This window comes from Melospiza georgiana, chromosome 6 (genome assembly GCF_028018845.1).
Source record: "Melospiza georgiana isolate bMelGeo1 chromosome 6, bMelGeo1.pri, whole genome shotgun sequence".
Classification (NCBI taxonomy): domain Eukaryota; kingdom Metazoa; phylum Chordata; class Aves; order Passeriformes; family Passerellidae; genus Melospiza; species Melospiza georgiana.
In genome coordinates this window covers 57,233,973-57,251,782 of record NC_080435.1, presented here as the reverse complement: position 1 = coordinate 57,251,782, position 17,810 = coordinate 57,233,973, and the positions used below count along the sequence as shown (strand labels likewise).

Below are 17,810 nucleotides of genomic sequence, written 5' to 3'. Positions count from 1 at the left end.
TGCTCATCAATTAAACTGATCTCTGGGCAGATACTCTGTGCTGTGCCCTGGGGGAGACTTGTCACTGCCAGATTTTTAAATATAGCAGTGCTGTAAGCAACTGGGAGACAGGGAGAACTGTTAGCTCCCCAAAGTCAGTGGATGAGACAGTGAAAGCAGTGATGGGGTTTGATCTGTGCAGCTATGAATTGTTATATTTGGGATTTACATGATCCCTTTTCTGAACAGTAAGTCCACCCATGAGAACAGGCAAGCTGCATGTCTGTGAGCAGCTTCTGTGGGACATGCTATGCCAAACAGTGCATTAATGACACTGGCGTGGTCATACATGATCCAGCCTCTCCACTGTAAAATCAGTAAAAACTGATACTAATCTCATAGTTTTAATTACTTTAATTAGAGATGAGGGTTGCTTCCCTTGTTTATCTCTGTTTTAAGTTTAGAACAAATTAGATGTTAAGCCTCAGTCCAAGTAACTGTTGCTGGTATAATGATGTGGGAGAAGAATGTGTGGAATCAATAATGTTATTTTATAGAAGCATCTTGAACTGCAGAAATTTTAGTCCCTCTTTTGTACAAATAGTGTGCTAGTACAGGGCACTGTTCTAGCATTCCTACAGGAAGAGGACAGGTTTTATACATGGCATGCTGCTGTTTGTGTCCTGATGGCCTTTAAGGTGAACAGGAGTTTTGAAATAAAACACTGATTGCAGAGAGCCCCTGTGACCTGTCTCTTTTAGTAGCTGAAGTGATGTAACACTGGCTCCTCTTCTCCATCCAGCACTTCACCAACCGGAGAGATGAGTTTGAGGGGACGAGGGAAAGCATCCTTGTCTGGCTCACAGAAATGGACCTGCAGCTGACAAACGTGGAGCACTTCTCAAAAAGTAACTTTGATGACAAAATGCGCCAGTTAAATGTAAGTATCCTTCTGAAGCAGTTGTTTACTGTAGCCCAGTGATCCTGTTGGGCTGCCCTTGCCTGGCAGAATCATCCATTTTCTGTAACTTCACAGTAGCCACCACATCTCTGTAGGATTATATTTGTTTGAAGACAGCAGTAAATTTTAAAGACATATTGTCTGAATCAAGATTAATCTCTGCATTATTTAATTCAGATTCAGTGTTCAGGCTCAGTTCTGTCCTGCCATTTTCTCCTGACAGTATGTGTCAGTGACAGTGGTATCTGGCCTGGAAAGCAGCAGATGCTCCTTAACAGTAAGAGCTACATTCCTAAATTCAGGCATTATTTTCTGGTGCAAATCTTTTTTGAATTGGCATTATTTTACAATCTCCTCAGAGATCATGTTTGTAGCTGGGAATTTCAACAGAAATTAGACACCAGGAATGTGCAGTGATTCTAAGGAATATACTAGTTCTTTCCTACATTATCATTTCTCCTGTCTCCCTGCACTGCTACTGATTTGGGATGTAGATTTACTGTTGTGTAGGCTGCAGACCCAAGAAACCAAACAAACTTCTTGGCTACTGAGAAAAAGATTGTGTGTACCAACAGAAGAATAATCTCTGATTAGCTGAACTCTTGTATCATGATCCCCTGCAGACTCAGGACACTGCAGCCATAGTGATGTACACATGGGTGGAAAATGCCACTTCATTTAGAGCTGTAATTCTGCTCATAAAACAAACCTTTGGACCTCTTGAGTAAAAATATATTTGCCAAATTAAATTAGACAGCAATGTCAATTGTTGCTTGTCTTTCACTGCCGTGAGCTAGAAAATAGGGAGAAACCTTGGGCTAGAAAGAGGCAATGGAGAAGTAATTATTTTTCTTGTGTTCCAAATAGGGTTTCCAACAGGAGATAACGTTAAACACCAATAAGATTGATCAGCTAATTGTTTTTGGGGAGCAGTTGATTCAGAAGAGCGAGCCTTTGGATGCCATCCTGATTGAGGATGAATTGGAGGAGCTTCATCGATACTGTCAGGAGGTGTTTGGGCGAGTTGCCCGCTTCCATCAAAGACTGACTTCAAGGGATCCTGTAAGAAGCAACAGTTGTTTCAAAGCTTTGACAAGATTTTGGTGTTTGAGTTGCAATGCTTATTTTGGTTTTTGAATTGCAATTGCTTACTCCTAGCAGCTTGACTGAGTGGTTTAATCTCCAGTGGCTCAGGAGCTCTGCAGTAGATGTGCCAGCCTTGCTAAATCTTTGTTGCCAATCCTTTCATGCCTCTCCATCTGCAGAATCTGGATAGTAGCATGGAGGTTGTTCATAAGGTTCAGAACTATATATAGTTGTGCCTTGAAGGCTTCAAAACATTTTTGCTGTTTCTAATATCACTTTGTTTTCCTTACCATCAATAATGTGCTTAGAATATCTCTTTATGTATTTGTTTGTCCACTCCATCTGTCCAGTTTGTTGTGAGAGCCCTGAATGGGGAACAGCATGCACCTTGCTTTTCCCTGGGAACTTTCAGATGATTCTCAGTTTGCTTGGCCTCAAAAAGAAAGAACATCTGTTAGAAAGCTGGGTCAAGGAAGGAACACGAACACGTAGCTATTCACTCCTTCCTAGGCATCATTTCCTGACTGACCTTTTAAACTCTATTTGGAACTGGGCACTCCTGCAAACTGGACAGATGCTATGGTGGTGGTTGAGTGCCTTGAAAGAGGAGAGGTAGCTGCTGATGTGAGGATTGGATTTGGCAAAAGAGGAAGAAGGCAGAAATTATGTTTCCCTTTAATTTTAGGCACATGGTTGCTGCAGCTGACCACAAAACTGTCTTCAGTAGTACTGTGTGGTTCAGTCATTATCTCATTAAGATCTCTTGTAAATCTTATTAATACGCAATAATTACTTGTAGGGATTGGACGATGAAAAAGACAACTCTGAAAATGAGACAGATCAAGAAGACTCCAGAGAAATCCAGAATGATCCCTGGCATAAGAAAGCCATCACTGAGGGGCCCTCATCCACACAGTCCCTCTGCCACCTCGTGCCCCCGACTCAGGGCCATGAGAGATCAGGCTGTGAGACCCCTGTCAGCGTCGACTCCATCCCACTTGAGTGGGATCACACAGGTGATGTGGGAGGTTCTTCCTCTCATGAAGATGATGAAGAAGCAACATATTACAGTGCTCTGTCAGGTGAGAACCAGTGTCCAGCACTTTGGCTTGACATGGACAGCTGGAGGATGTCCCTGTGTGGGAAGGGAGGGGGATTGAAGTCTTGCTCCCACCTTGTTGGTTGGTTTTCACAGTTATAGATGTGAGCAGGCTCATCTCTTATATGAAGGAAATGGTACTGTCTAAACCAAGCTTTTGTTTTTAGAAACATAAGAAGGTTTTAGAAGCCTTAGTGTTTAAGAATGTTTGAAAATGGTACCAACCACTTTGCTCTTTGTCTTTGCTGTCCTTCATTGTTTCAGTTGTTTTTAATAGTTGGAAGATACTGAATAGTGAGGAAAATGACATTATTCTTTTTTCAGATGTAGAAATCACTGAAAACCCTGAGGCATATCTTAAAATGACCACAAAAACTTTGAAAGCATCTTCTGGTAGGCACCTGCTAATGCATGTGTCTGAACATGGCAATCTCCCTGTGCTGCACGCTATATTCCTCAACCTCTCTCATACGTAATGTCTGACTTCCTGCCTTGTGTGGGCACCATGTCTCATCCTGCCATGGTGTTCTTACGCTGCAGTATCCACATGGACATTAAAAGCAGTCAAGAACACACCATTTAGATTTTGCCTGGTAAATGCCAAGGTGGTTAACGTGCATTTCATTGTACTGATCCAAAGTCTTTTGGTTCTTTCTCGGTGGTTTGCTCTGGGTAGTATCAGTTTTTGGTTGTTTCTAATTTTGGTTGCATAACTACTGAAGGCAGTAGCTCCCACTCTGCAAGTATTTTTTTGTGGTTTGTGCATGACAGAACTATGTGTGTCCTGTCTGTTAAATCCAGAACAAACATTCTCCAAACCAGGACATGTCTAACTTGTCCCCTCTGACATGTTGCAGATGTGTGATAGTTATTGTTGGGATGCAAACTTTACAAAACCATGGTGCAGCCTTGTCTTTTGGTTTTGGTTTTTTTTTTTTTTTTTTTGAATACTCTAACCTGTATTCAAGCATTTTCCAGAAGAACACAGAATGTCCCATAACTGCATGGCTCTCATCTCATTACCTTGAAACACTGTTGATGTTTTGCAAATGTGCATGCTTTGCAAGGAAAGCTGCAAAACTGTCATTTTTATGCCATAACTTGATGCCATTTTATTCAAAGCGCTTTCTAACTTAATACAAAGCAACAGCTTCCTTGTGGAGGTGGGATCTTGCACTCATGGTGTGTGGTTTTGGTTTTATTTGTTTCAGGAAAGTCTGTTTCAGAAGCTCGTCCTTGGCATTCTCCAGGCAGCCCAGTCTGCAGGAAACACAGATATAACCAGGCAGAGATGGTTGGAAATGTGTTGTCTGGACCAGAGACAAGTACTCCCTATAAACCAGACTATGTGAGTTGGAGGCTCTGTGGGCACTGAACCTGAACTACAGAGTCTGTTTCTTGTTCTGGGTACCTCCACCCTCTTCCCTTCTCCAGCATCAAGGAAAAGAATAGTTGAGGTGGGGAAGTTTCACTTCACACAAACTTAGACATTATTTCTGGTGGTTCAGGTTGGACTCATGGTCAGGGTCCAGAGGAACTTCTTTCCTCTATTGTCATAGGACAAGTCTAGAAGAATTTAACCCCACAAAGGACAGGGTATGAATCTCTTGATACTTACTGACGTATTTACCTTTCCTAAGCAAATTTAAAGAGTCTTAATATGCAACACACCATTTAATCTGCTTCTAGGCACTGAAAAATGTACCAAAATGGCTGATTGTCCATTGGTGCCTCAGCCTTGGTGGCTTTTTGCCAGCCATGGCATCACCAGCAGCTGCCAGGCTCAGTGGATCTGGACCCACTATCAGCATTCTTCCAGGCAGGGTGACACTGATATCTGGCTGCTTTTGTCATCATTAATCCAGTCTCAGAGCCTTGGAGTCAATATTACCAAGACTCACAATCCAACAAAGAGCACCAGCAATTGTACATTGTCTGGAACAGGTGGTGCAAAAGCAATAAATCTGCCATGTCCACTCTTGCAGCCATTGGCATCACCATGGTGTGTGTTTGTTTGCTGGAAAGGCACAGAGAGCCAGTGTAAACTGGCAGCAAAGCTGCAGAAGCCCAGGGCTAAATGTGATGAGCAAGAGCTCAGCAGCAGCCCAGCCACCCCAGAGTAGCACAGATTAGGCTGGACCTTTGACCTCCTGTTAACCTGCAGGGCTCACTCACCCACCAAAATGTTATTCCAGGTGAAGCAGCTCAGCTCTGCCAGCAGCAGCAGCAGCAAGGAGAAAATTCCATCTGCCAACATGAGCGATGAGGAGCCCCAGGATGACCAAGAACTTGTGAACATAGCAGCAACAGAGAAGCAGCCAGGTACAGAGCATTAGGAGTGACTTTGGGGCTCTGGTGTTTGTCCTGTGACTCTGGGAAGACAAAGCAGACATGGCACAAAGGCAGCATATTTGGGAACAAAAAAAAAAACCCAACAAATTAATGTATTTTGCCAAATTTCCAAGACACTGAGCTCCCTTCTCATGTGGTTCTGTCCAAGCCATGTGTGCTGTTCAAAGCTTTCACATTTTCTGCCAGAATTGAGATTTTTCTTTCATAACATACTTCTGTCTCTTTGCTGCTTGTAGTAAATGGGAACAATTTCACTTTTGTCTGATACTGAGCACTTCAGGGTCTTCTAATCAGATTTCAAACCCAAGGTTCTGTCTAAAAGAAGATTGCTATGTGGAGTTACTGGTACTCCATATAACAAGATGCTGCAGCTCCCATTTGCAGAAATATTTGTTCAAAGCTGGTAATGCATTCTGTTCTCCAGTGGTTCTCACCTTTACAGTGGTCCTTTCATGCAAACAGACCAGCAAGCTGGTTCTCTTCAACTTTTAGGACCTAATATCTGGCTTCAGGTGCTTGAGATTGTAACAGCACATTGTACTGCAGTCACAAAAGCAAATCATGGGATGAAAAGAAGGCTGCAGCTACATGCACCAGATCACTTATTTTGTTTCTCTGGTCTCACAAATAGTCCAGGGTTGTGCCCCATGTGTGGGATGAATAGGAATAACCTGAGTGGTTTGGATGTGCTTTCAGAAAGTGTCACTGATCACACAGGTGCCATCTCCATGTCCCTTAGCGTTGAATTGATGAAACAATCATTAAGAGTCATTAGAATGGTTTGTGTTGCAAGAGACCTTAAGGTTATCTAGATCCAACCCCCCTCCCATGAGCAGGGACACCTTGCACCAAACCAGCTTGCCCAGAGCCCCATCCAGCCTGGCCTTGAACAGTTCCAGGGATGGGGCAGCCACAACTGCTCTTGGCAACCTGTGCCAGGGCCTCAGCATGGCCACAGTAAGGAATTTCTTCCTAATCTCCAATCTAAACCTGCCCTCCTTCAGTTTAAAGCCATTATCCATTGTCCTATCACTCCATGCCCTTGTCTAAAGTCCCTCTCCATCTCTCTTGGAGCCCCTGTAGGCACTGGAAGGGGCTCTAAGGTCTCTGGAGCCTTCTCTTCTCCAGGCTGAACAGCCCCAAATCTCTCAGCCTGGCTTTACAGGAGAGGTGCTCCAGCCCTTTCATCACCTTTGTGGCTTCCTCTGGGCTGTCTCCAGCAGCTCCACATAGACAAAAAACACAAAGCCAGGTCCTAACTGCTGGATCATATTTGTCCCATGCTGAATTTTGCACCGAATTGCAACTGGGCTCACTGAATTTTATCTCCTTAGTTTTGGTCTCTTCTTCCAAGTGAATTAAAATATCTCCAATTGATATCATTAAAATTCTTTGTAGCATTGCTACAAAGTGGGTAACTTGACCAGCAATATGAAATTTAGACACTGCAGAATCTCAAGAAAAGATGTGGTTGAATGACAGTAATACATTACAGCAGTTAATTGATCTCAAATAGCATGGGAAATCATTTTCTTGCAAAACTTCTTGCATCTGTTTTACACACTCCTTCCTTTACTGAAGATTTAATTTCTTTCCCCTGTGATTTCCAGGCATTATTGATAGGTGGGAGCTCATCCAAGCTCAAGACCTCAGAAATAAACTCAGGATGAAACAGAAATTGCAGCAGTGGCAGCAGCTGGACTCAGACCTCAGTGATATCTCTGCTTGGCTTGATAAAACTGAGCAAGAGCTGGAAGAGCTGCAAAAGGTGAAGCTTCCAACCAGCATGCAGGCATTGGAACAAAAGGTCAAGAAATTGAAAGTAAGTTATGGCTTGCTGAGAAGAGGGATTTCAAGATGCTGATGTTTTTTAATCAGTGCTCTCCTGGGATCAGTTGGCAGCATGGATGCCAGCAGCAGCTCCTGTGCCACAGGGGAACTGAACTGCTCTCAGCTGAGGGCTAAAGAGGGTCTTAGGCAAGGTGCTTCTGTCTTCATATACAGAGATTGGCAGGCAGAAGTAAAAACCTCTTCACTTCTCCCTTTCTGTTTTCTTGCACAATGATATTGACATCTTTTCCTTGTGCCATTCCCCAAACCAGAAATAGATTGAAAATTAGCCAGGCTGCAAAGGCTGGGCTGCTTTTTTTTTTAACTTGAAGTAAGGGTGGGGTGTAATTCCAGCAGGACAGACAAAGATCTACTCTAAAGCTGTGGTTTCTGCAACATGAGCCAGCAGGTTACCAGGGCACATGCAAGTGCTGGGGCCCTGGGACTCAGGCAATGAAATGCCTCAGCTTCAAGTCTGAGAGAGCAAGTGTTCCTAAAATTTGTGGAAGTGCAAAATCCCTGTGTGCTCACCCCTCACCAGCTGCCCCATGTGGAGTCACCCTGAGGCTATGGTCAGTCTGGTGTCACCTTGGGGTGATGCTCACAAACAGGACACTGCAGGACAGAGGAGGGGTTTCTTAGGCATGCTGAGAGTATGTTTAAGCCTGCATGTCCTGGAGTAGTTATTAGGCCAGGGACAATGACTCTGCACTCCAGTAAGGTCAGCTCTGATTCCTTCAGCCAGTCTGGATTATCCAAGCCCCAGGAAAGGATGGTGCCTCCAGAGTGGAGGGAGGTGTTTCCCTCAGCCTGGAGTTGGGTGTCTGACCTCCTCAAGGAGCAGAGCTTCACTTCTCTCTTCTACATCTGCTTAAGAGGAGTCCAGCTGGCTGTAAATCCCATTTTCAGACAGCTTGGTTTTAGAGGGGTGTTAAAAGAGCTAGTGTGCTCTAAGAAGTGAATTTCATGAGGTGTCAGGACATCCCAAGTGCCTGGGATAAGGATAAAGCCAGTCTGCCTGCAGAGTGGCTTACTGGTGTTCAGAAGTCTGTTTGCTTTGTCTGATATTGAAAGAAACTTTATTGCCTCGAGGAGAGGGGGACAGGATCCTTTGATGGGTGAAAAAAAAGTAATTTAGACCAGCAGTTTTCTACAAGTGGAACTCAGATCTTGAGATTGACACTCTTGGATAGATAGGTGCTGAGAAAAGCAATCTGAGCTTTGTGGCTTGTGGGGTTCATCCTGCAGCTCTAACTTCCCTTCTGCAAGAGCAGCTTGGGAAAGATGAGTACCCTTGATTCAAACTGTAAACTGGATGGTACAAGGAAGGTATTGTTTGGCATTCTTTTTTTAAAAAAAACCTTCAGAAATACAGGGTCAGCCTTAACATAAAGGTGGTTAGATGATATGACCATAACTGCAAATTCCATATTATTCCCCCTGCAATTTTAAGGGAGAGGAGGAAAGCAGGGAGGACTGCCTTCTGGGGGGGACCTTGAGAAGTCAGAGAAGTGGGCTGACAGAAACTGAGACCAGAGAGAAGAAAAATAATTTCTCACAATGGGGTGGTCTGGTGTGGGAAATAGTAAAGGTAAGAAGATTTTCAGAAAGCTGGGAAAAGCAGGCCTTAGAAACAGAAAGAGCAGAGAAAACTCAGAGCTAGATGCAGCTGCAAAGTCTGAAAGTAGAAAAAGTTATAATGACTTTTTATAAGAGAAGCAAGCATTGTGTGAAGGGGTGCATGTGTACTTTTAGTAATTGCCTAGAAAACTGTCTGTAAGCTTTAACAATATACTGTTAACTAATGTTTTTTAAATGTTCTGTAGCCAAGAGATCTTTGGCTGCTGCTGGCTGTACATGAGCTTTGCCATCTTTCTATTGTCTCAACCATGTAATGAGGCAGATGCTGCAAATAAAATCTCAAGGAATGTACCCCAACAGTCCCATCCTGTTTGTGAAAAAACAAACCTCCAAACACAGTCTGGTGTGGGACCAGGGGCCCAGAGGGGGTGAGGAATCTCTATCCTGTGAAATACTGAAAATTTAATTTAATGAGGCCCTGAGCATTCTCCTTGGAGTTTGAAGTTGGTCCTATGTGAAACAGGAGAATGGAGTACAGCCCTCCAGATGTCCCTGACAGGATTATTCTAGGATTCTGGGGTGGCAAAACCTTTATCAGTTAGAAGATACTATGTGATGATCAATGTGAGTATTTGTTAAAATGTCAAGGAAAGAGACCACTCAGAGGAATTGAAGGGCAGATGTGGATTAAGCCATAATGCCTGTGACTTAGGGAGAAGCACAAGCTCAGTCACACTTATTTTCTTCAAAGTGAAGGTTTTGGCTTTAAAAAAAACCCAAACATAAACCTTGCTCAATATGTTTCTTAGCAGTATTGAAAAGCCACCAGATTCAAACATCCTTCCCCAACACCTGTGATACTTTTGAGTGCATGGTTTTATTGTAAATAAACATGGTTTTCATCACTCATAAAAACTCCTAATCTTTTTCTGCCAGGACATGCTTAAAGCATTTGACAGCTACAAAGCAGTGTTGCTTTCTGCCAACCTGAGCAGCAAAGAGTTCCAGAAGGCAGACAGCACAGAGTTCAAGGAGCTGCAGAACAGGCTTCGGAAGGTCAACTTGCACTGGGAGAAGGCAAATCGTGCACTGGACAGCTGGAGGAAGGGTTTGCAGCAAGCCTTGCTGCACTGCCAGGTACATCCCACATGCCAGCTTGGAAGGGAAAACCCTTTGGGATTCTGTGGAGGAGAGGGCAGAGGGGTGATTCCTGCACATCAGTGGAATGGTCACTCACAAATCAAGGCACTTTGTTTCCTGATGAAGTTGCCTCTGATGGATTGAAACGGTTTGGTAAAAATATCTTTGAAGTGGATAATGCCCTTTACTACATAGGTGGAATACTTTAGGAAAGTTTCTGTACCCTCACTAATTGTGAATTTGTAGGTGAAGGCTCTACAAAGGTGTTTTTCCTCTTATGGGCCACTCTTTTTGTTTCTCTAGGATTTCCAGGACCAGAGCCAAAAGCTAATCCTGTGGTTAGCAAGTGCTGAAAGCCAGAGGAATGAGGCACAAATCACAGATCCCAATGCTGATCTCAATACAATACTGGAATGCCAGAAGGAGCTGATGGTGAGTGTAGTCTTACCTGCAGCACCTCACTCTCAGCACACACTGAAGAGCAAGATGTTTGTGTCTCACAGTGTCTGCAGCCTCTCCTCAGACCTGCTGTACTCAGGAATGTGGGTGGCTTTTGAAATGGACCAAGATATTGCATCTACAAGGCACTTCTTCATAATTACTCATCATAAAAAAAAAGTTGCTTATGAGTAGTCTTTATGCTGGAGCAAGACTTCCAATTTCCAAAATTTAATCTCTACTCTATGTGAATTACCTCCTGCCAGAACTATTTTTAAATGTTGTTTCAAACAGGTAGAACCAGTCTCTTCAAGAGGACTTCATTGCCTATGTAGCTGTAATAACCATTACTGTGCCTTGTTGGTTCTCAGGCAGGTTGTGTTGTTCTTTAAAGCCTTCCAGAGTTCCTCCTTTTGGGAGAACGTCCATAAAGTGGAGGGTAACAGTCTGTTGTGCTGTTTTTTGTTTATTCTCAGCAACTGGAGAAAGAGCTGCTGGAGCAACAGCTTAATGTGAACTCCCTCCAAGAGCTCACTGCTTACCTGCTGCTGAAATCAGATGGTGATTACATTGAGGAGGAGGAGAAGGTCCATGTAATTGGAACAAAACTGAAACAGCTGATTGAACAAGTCTCTCAGGACTTAAAAACAATACAAGGGAATCTGGTGAGTTGGAATTTAAATATCTGTTTGTGGATCTTCCTTACTGAAAGAAATAGCATATTAAGAGTGAAAGTATTTATAAAAAAACTGACTTAGAGCTTAAGTACTTCCACCTTGATAAGCTGAAAAAAGAACATTTCTGGCTGTAGGAGCAACTTCAGCACCCCAAGGCTAGTACAGTATTATAACAGAGGGGTTGTTCTGCCTCTGTCCTCAAGGGGCTTGAAGAGCAGAGAGCATACAGCTCTGAGTAAGGCTTTTGGCAGGAGGTTGGACCAGATGAACTTCCTGAAGTCCCTTCCAACCTGAATTTGGGTGATCCAAACCAGGTATCAGGCTAGGAGTGTGTAATGAACATGTAGGAGTTGAAGGTCATAGCAGTGGATTGCTTATCCTGAGGCCTGTCAGAGGTATTTCCAATTTAGTTCCTGTATGCACCCATTCCATTGCAATTCCTTCATGCTGGGCACTGTAAATTCCTTTATTCTGGGGGACAGGTTATTCTCATGTGAAGGGGCAGTGGGCTGTGCACCTACAGAGGCAGTGAAAGGTGGTGTTATCTTTCAGGATACCAAAACATTCCTGCTAGTTCCAGATGACTTGGACTCAGGAGCCTATAATGCAGAAGAAGAGAAATCCAGCCCTGCTGTGAAGAAGGCAAGTATTTTTTTTCCAATATTTTGCTATCAGCATATAGTGTATTTTGACATATTTAGTGTGGAAGTTCCTCAAGTATAATCATTTTACCTTTTAGGTCCATGTACCTTATTACAGTATTTACAATCAGACCTTAAAGTCTACAGCTGGCTTTTCAGAGAAATTCCTTGTAGTTTCTGAAACCTGGATACTAAAAGCTTTTCTTTCTCTCAACAGATGGCCCTCAGGAGAACAGCTGAAGGCAGGAATGGCAGCAGCACAAGGTAATATTTTATATATGCCTGATCTCTTGATAAACAGTGAATGTGGCAGAGATGAGCTGTGTGCCAGCAGAAACCTGGGCAGCTGTTCCTTGCAGGTTCACACATGGGTGGAGGTGATTTTTGCCTACCTGTAGAGTCCCCTCTACCTGCCAGCTCTGGGCTGCTCCTTAGGGAATGGTTTCCTTCAGCACTCCTGCTCCAGGACCTCTGCAGTGATGTGCAACCCTGGCTTGAGAAAATACTTTTTCTGCCAAGTGGGGGATATTTTAGGTTTAAATCCTCCTTTAATTCCACCAGCATGCCTGGAAAAAGAAACTTGCCCCTGAGAGCCACTTGATACAAACAGACCATGAAGGACTAAGGGAGAATTTAACCCCCAGTCTAGTGGGGTCTGTTCAAAGGGTAGATCTCAGTTAGCCAGGGCAGAGAAGAACCTCATCAGTGTGAATAATGTGCTTCAACACCTATTTGGAATGATGGTGTGTTTGCCTCCTGGGAAAAGTTAAGTTAAAGTTTGTTTGTGAAGTAAAAGCTAAGTTTGTTTCCTGAAATTAGGGTAAAAAACAACTTGTTTAACTCAAACCCTGAAGTGCCTGTTGTTCTTTGTTTCTCCTTTCCAGGAGCGAAAGCCATTCAGAACCTGTGCAGGCAACCCCTCGCTCTCCCTCCTTCTTCTACCGAGTTTTGAGAGCAGCTTTACCCCTCCAGCTGTTCTTCCTGCTGCTTCTGCTGCTGGCTTGCATGATCCCCTCCTCTGAGGAAGACTACAGCTGCACCCAGGCCAACAACTTTGCCCGCTCCTTCTACCCCATGCTGCGCTACACCAACGGGCCCCCGCCCACCTAGGGCAGCCTGCGCTCTCACTGAACACTCTTGGGTGGTGCTTTTTTCTCCCATGCTGCTCTAGCATCAGTCAAGCAGTGAGTTTCACATCTCAAAATGTATATCTTGACAGAATTTCAGCGTTTTTTGTACGGGAAACAAAACTTTTTCTATAGATTTTTTTAAACTGTAAGCAGCACACTTTATACTTTGATGCAATAGATACACTATTTTGTAGGGGCAGTGCTCTTGAGTTTGCAAGGTGTTTGGATACTGAGTTCTTAGATGCAGAAATGACATCACAGTAATGTTAAACATAGCAGTCTGTCTTGGGTGAGCATGACAAACAAGCAGGTGAAGAGGGACTTCATTGAATATGATTTCTTCACACACACACTTCACATTATTTGTATCTTTTGGTACTGTAGTCACTTGGTGGAAGCAAAAAAAAAATTGCATATTTTTGAATCTTTGTTGTTGTATTTTATTCATCTAACACGTTCAATATCATGATGCACATTTGTTTTGTTTGACATAAAGTGTTCTAGTAGTTAGGACTGCTGTGTTGTCTTTTTATACCACCTTGGAAATAAGGAATTGCTGCATTGCATGGAAATGGTTTATAATGCACATATTTTCTAGATGAACATGATTATGTAGACTATCCCTGATGTATACAAATAGTGCAATGACTTTTTTAATGAAAGTTTTTTTTTTTCAGTTTTTAACCTGCTGAATAGTGTACAGTACCTTGGGAGAGAATTGTGCATTTTTATAAGCTTTGTTTTTAAAATGAAACCAGCGTGTGGGCAGTGGCTGGAGAAACACTGTGTACAGTCAGCATTGCCACTGCCCCTCTGTTGTACAGTTTGAGTACTGTCATTAAAATTTTGCCAATGTCTGCAGGACTGTGGGTGTGTCTAGTGGGGGGCACCAGATTCATGTTCCAGCAGCGCTGCCCCTCACACTCCATTTCTTTGCCTGCTAAAGGAGTGGTGCTGGAAGAAGCACAACCACTCCCTTGTTTGTCAGAGCAGGAGATCACAAATCCAGCAGTGGGACCTGTTCCATGGCACACATCCTTCCCTTTGGAACTGCTTTCCTGGAGGAAGAACACAAAGCTGAACCAATTCATGCTTATTACTGGTTTGAAATGCTGAACTATTCCCACTCTGGAACTGACTTTCTACAGTGGGAGTGCTGGAGTGGGGAAATGCATGCAGGGGGAGAGCTCAGTGCTGGAGTAAGGGCTTTGGTGAACAGCTTTTTGTGTGTGGCAGTGGATCTGACCCAGGAATTAGCCACTTTCTGCAGTGCTTACCCATGGAAAGTAAAGGTCTCTGATTAGTCTGTGAGAGTTCTCCCAGCCTTTCTGCACTTGTCATCACTGGTGGTTGCTGACTCCCCCCTGGCAGGGGGCTTTAGCAAGCAAACTGCTTTGTCCTCATGGTCAGAGAATGGCCAAACCAGAGCTTTTTCCCAGCCATGGTGGCAAACCCACTGTGGTTTATTTCCAGGACATTAAATTAAACTCATAGGGCTGTGTTGAGGAGCCAGGCCTGTGCTCTCACACTGGGGCTGTACCCAGAGATGGATCCCCTCACCCCTCACTGCACACAGCCACACACACTGTCCTCTCTCCCTCTGCAATCATGATTTGATATTTTCAAAGCAATTACTTTAGGATGGAGCTCATTTAAGTTTCTTTCTCTGTAGAAGTGAGCCAACTCCAACCATTATTTCATTGCCAGGTTGTCACAAGTGCCCATGCAGACCTTTCTGCCAAGAAGTAATAGGCAGTTGCTGACGTGATATTCAGTTCTTCTTCCATTAAAGAACCTATGCAGGGGAAAAAAATTGAACAATGTTAAAAGGTCTAAGGAAAATTTCATAGCCTACAATTTCCTTTCATTATGAACAGTTATATCAAATTGTTGAGCTGATGTAATATATAAAAAGAGGAGCTTTCAAGAAATTATCTCAAAATGTCACTAAAAAACAATGTCTGGGAAATAGCTTAAATCTTTTTTCTTCCACACCTATTTTAAATAGTTTTATTTCCAATTGATTATAATCACTGCACTGCAGATTGACACTGAAGTCTGCTTTAAACAAGTCATTTTATATCCCCAACAATTTCTTTGTGTCATCATCTCTTTTAGGACTGGGTTGTTAGTGTCCAGGGAAGGATAAAAAAATATTTTAAAGAGAGAACAGATGCAATAGTGAGAGCAACCCATTATGGTTGTGCACCTGCATTGAGAAATCAAACCCAGCCAAAACTAGTTTTGAATTGAAGTCTTATTTTTTGGCAGTGAGATGAGGCCTTGGTTTGTTTTCAGCTATACCCACCCTGCTCCAGCAGAGTCAGCAGCAATGAGAAGGCTCCAGGGAGACTTTGGAGCAAATTCTGGTACCTGAAGGGGCCCTGCTGGAGAGGTGCAGGTGGGCTTCTTGCAAGGGGCTGTAGTGGTGGGACAAAGGGTGATGGTTCTAAACTGACAAAGGACAGCTTTAGATGAGGTGTTGGGAAGAAATTCAGTGCTGTGAGGGTGGGGAGGTGCTGGGATAAGTTGTGCAGAGAAGCTGTGGCTGCTCCATCCCAGGTTGGATGGGGCTTGGAGCACCCTGGGATGGTGGAAGGTGTCCCTCAGTCACCGGGCACACACATGAGACCAGGCTGGGCTCAGCTGCAGGACAGAAATGAACAAAAAGCAATATATTTACATTGCATGGTGCCTGTTTAGTCAGCTGCACCAATCCACAACAATGAAACACAGCAACAGACAAATGCCATCAGTTCACAGAACTAAAGACAGCTGGGGGAAGGGGAGGGGCTGGGGTGCTGTGGGGTTGTTTTCACATTACCATAACAAACATCAAGTGCTTTAAAAGGCACCACTTTCAGTCAGGAACCTGATTCCATTACAAACTCACAGAATGAAATGGTGAAACTAAAATGACAGGACTGAGAACAAAACCTTTTGTGGAAAACAGGCATAGGAGATGTGGAGTAAGCACTGGTAATGGCTGTGCCAGCTCCTCTGTGACACTGATGAGTGAAGAAGGTTTTGTCTGTTGAGGCAGTGGCAGCAGATGTTGGCATTTTTATAGCAAAGCAGTCTCTTTTTTGTGCACTTAAATCAAAATTGCTAACACTCAGCAATACATGAGGAGTGTGGGTGACTCTTAAATGCAAAGATGGAGTTAAATAATACACAGATCATAAATAAAATGAAGCCTTAGCTATGAAAGTGTCATTTGACACATCACACTTCACTTTAGTAGTAAAATACTGTGAAAAATTAATGTAAATAATACTTATAATACTTCTACATTGTAGCACTTGCTTTTCATGCTCCCATTTGCAGCAATCTCTTTAGAATTGGTTTGGGCACTGGATCAGCACAATAGATCACACCTTACCTGCTTTGCTGACCCATCATCATCTCACAGGACCTAAGTAATTCAAACCATTTTTTCTGAGATGGATGGTGATGATAGCAAAGGTTTTTCTATGGCATCTAGGACTGACCTGAGGGAAGTGTGAAAAGATGGCCTGGGGTAAACTTAGAGGAAGCTGAGAAATTGTGTTTACATCCCAACAGTACAGAAATTGGAGGGTAAAGTGCAGTTGCTACTCCCTGCCTGGAATATGGTTGGATTTTTCAAAACCATTCCACAGTGAGTCCCAACACCCACAATCTGCAGCCAAAACCTCCTAAGGGAGGGTGGAATGGAGGGTGGGGTGGGTTGGAGACACCTGGCCAGGCTCTGTAGAAATCCTTGCACGGAGGGGAGACTTGGAGCAGCTTCCAGTACCTGAAGGGGCTTCAACAGAGCTGGAGAGGGAGTTCTGACAAGGGCATGGAGTGCCAGGACACTCTGAGGGTGTTGAGACAGTGAAAGAAGTTGTGGATGCTCCTTTCCTGGAAATCTTCAAGGCCGGGTTGGATGGAACTCTGAGCAACCGGATCTGGTGGAAAGTGTCCCTGCCCATGCCAGGGGAGATGGTCCCTGCCAACCCAAACCATTCCATAATTCCATAAAATAGGTTTTTATCCTTCCCTGGACACTAACAACCCAGTCCTAAAAGAGATGATGACACAAAGAAATTGTTGGGGATATAAAATGACTTGTTTAAAGCAGACTTCGATAAAAAGCCCAAACAAGCCAAAAATTCTTACCTCAGAAGAAGAAGATCACTGGTGACAGCTCAAACAGGATCAACAGGCAACTTTCCGGGTCTCACTGCATTTTAGGCTCTGCTAAACCACTGTAATGATGCAAATACAACAAATATCTTTCATACTCCCCAGCTCATCAAGAGTAAAATTTAAAATTCCAGCACTTAAAACACTTAAAAAGATGCTCTCCTTTCACCATGATGATCCCTGTATAGATCTATCATTTAGTCAGCATGGAATTAACATAATCTGACCATGGAAATATCCATATTTATTAAAAAAATCTTCAAGTGTTTAGCTTGCTAACCTTAGTTTGCTATTTTATAGGAGCACTTACCCTGCTGGGCACTATCTCAAGTGAGAACGTTTCAACACATCTACATATCCTTCCCCCACACTCTCCTCTCTGACTGCAAACATTACAGCACTAAAAATGGGTAATTTGAAGGAAGACAGAGGTGTGGAAAAAGTTCTCGTATTCCTGGAGACAAAGCATTTCACCTGTCTGAAACCACATTTCTTTAAAAAAAAAAAAAAGAAGAAGAAAAAACAGCCAAGATTGTTTTACCATCTGGTTCCAGTTCCAGGCTTGAGAGAGGAAGCTCGCATGTTTTCCTTGTGTGTGCTGTAAAAAGTTTAGTTTTGGGGTTTTTCCCTCCTTTCCTTTCCTTTCCTTTCCTTTCCTTTCCTTCCTTTCCTTTCTTCCTTTCCTTCCTCCATTCCTTTCCTTTCCTTTCCCTTTTCCTTTCCTTT

The 17,810-nt window shown here is 43.3% G+C and overlaps 1 protein-coding gene across 1 annotated transcript in view; it reads left to right on the top strand.

Annotated features, from left to right (window-relative positions):
* SYNE2 (spectrin repeat containing nuclear envelope protein 2) overlaps window positions 1-13,771 on the top strand; it is a 159,234-nt gene extending 145,463 nt beyond the window's left edge. Inside the window, exons 105-117 of the mRNA XM_058025942.1 lie at window positions 782-919; window positions 1,808-2,002; window positions 2,826-3,108; window positions 3,450-3,518; window positions 4,337-4,473; window positions 5,321-5,447; window positions 7,088-7,299; window positions 9,825-10,025; window positions 10,332-10,460; window positions 10,943-11,131; window positions 11,696-11,785; window positions 12,002-12,048; window positions 12,669-13,771. Of these exons, the coding sequence (XP_057881925.1) occupies window positions 782-919; window positions 1,808-2,002; window positions 2,826-3,108; window positions 3,450-3,518; window positions 4,337-4,473; window positions 5,321-5,447; window positions 7,088-7,299; window positions 9,825-10,025; window positions 10,332-10,460; window positions 10,943-11,131; window positions 11,696-11,785; window positions 12,002-12,048; window positions 12,669-12,894 (2,043 nt within the window). The 3' untranslated portion in view covers window positions 12,895-13,771. The remainder of the gene's footprint in view (window positions 1-781; window positions 920-1,807; window positions 2,003-2,825; window positions 3,109-3,449; window positions 3,519-4,336; window positions 4,474-5,320; window positions 5,448-7,087; window positions 7,300-9,824; window positions 10,026-10,331; window positions 10,461-10,942; window positions 11,132-11,695; window positions 11,786-12,001; window positions 12,049-12,668) is intronic.
* The last annotated feature ends 4,039 nt before the right edge of the window (window positions 13,772-17,810 follow it).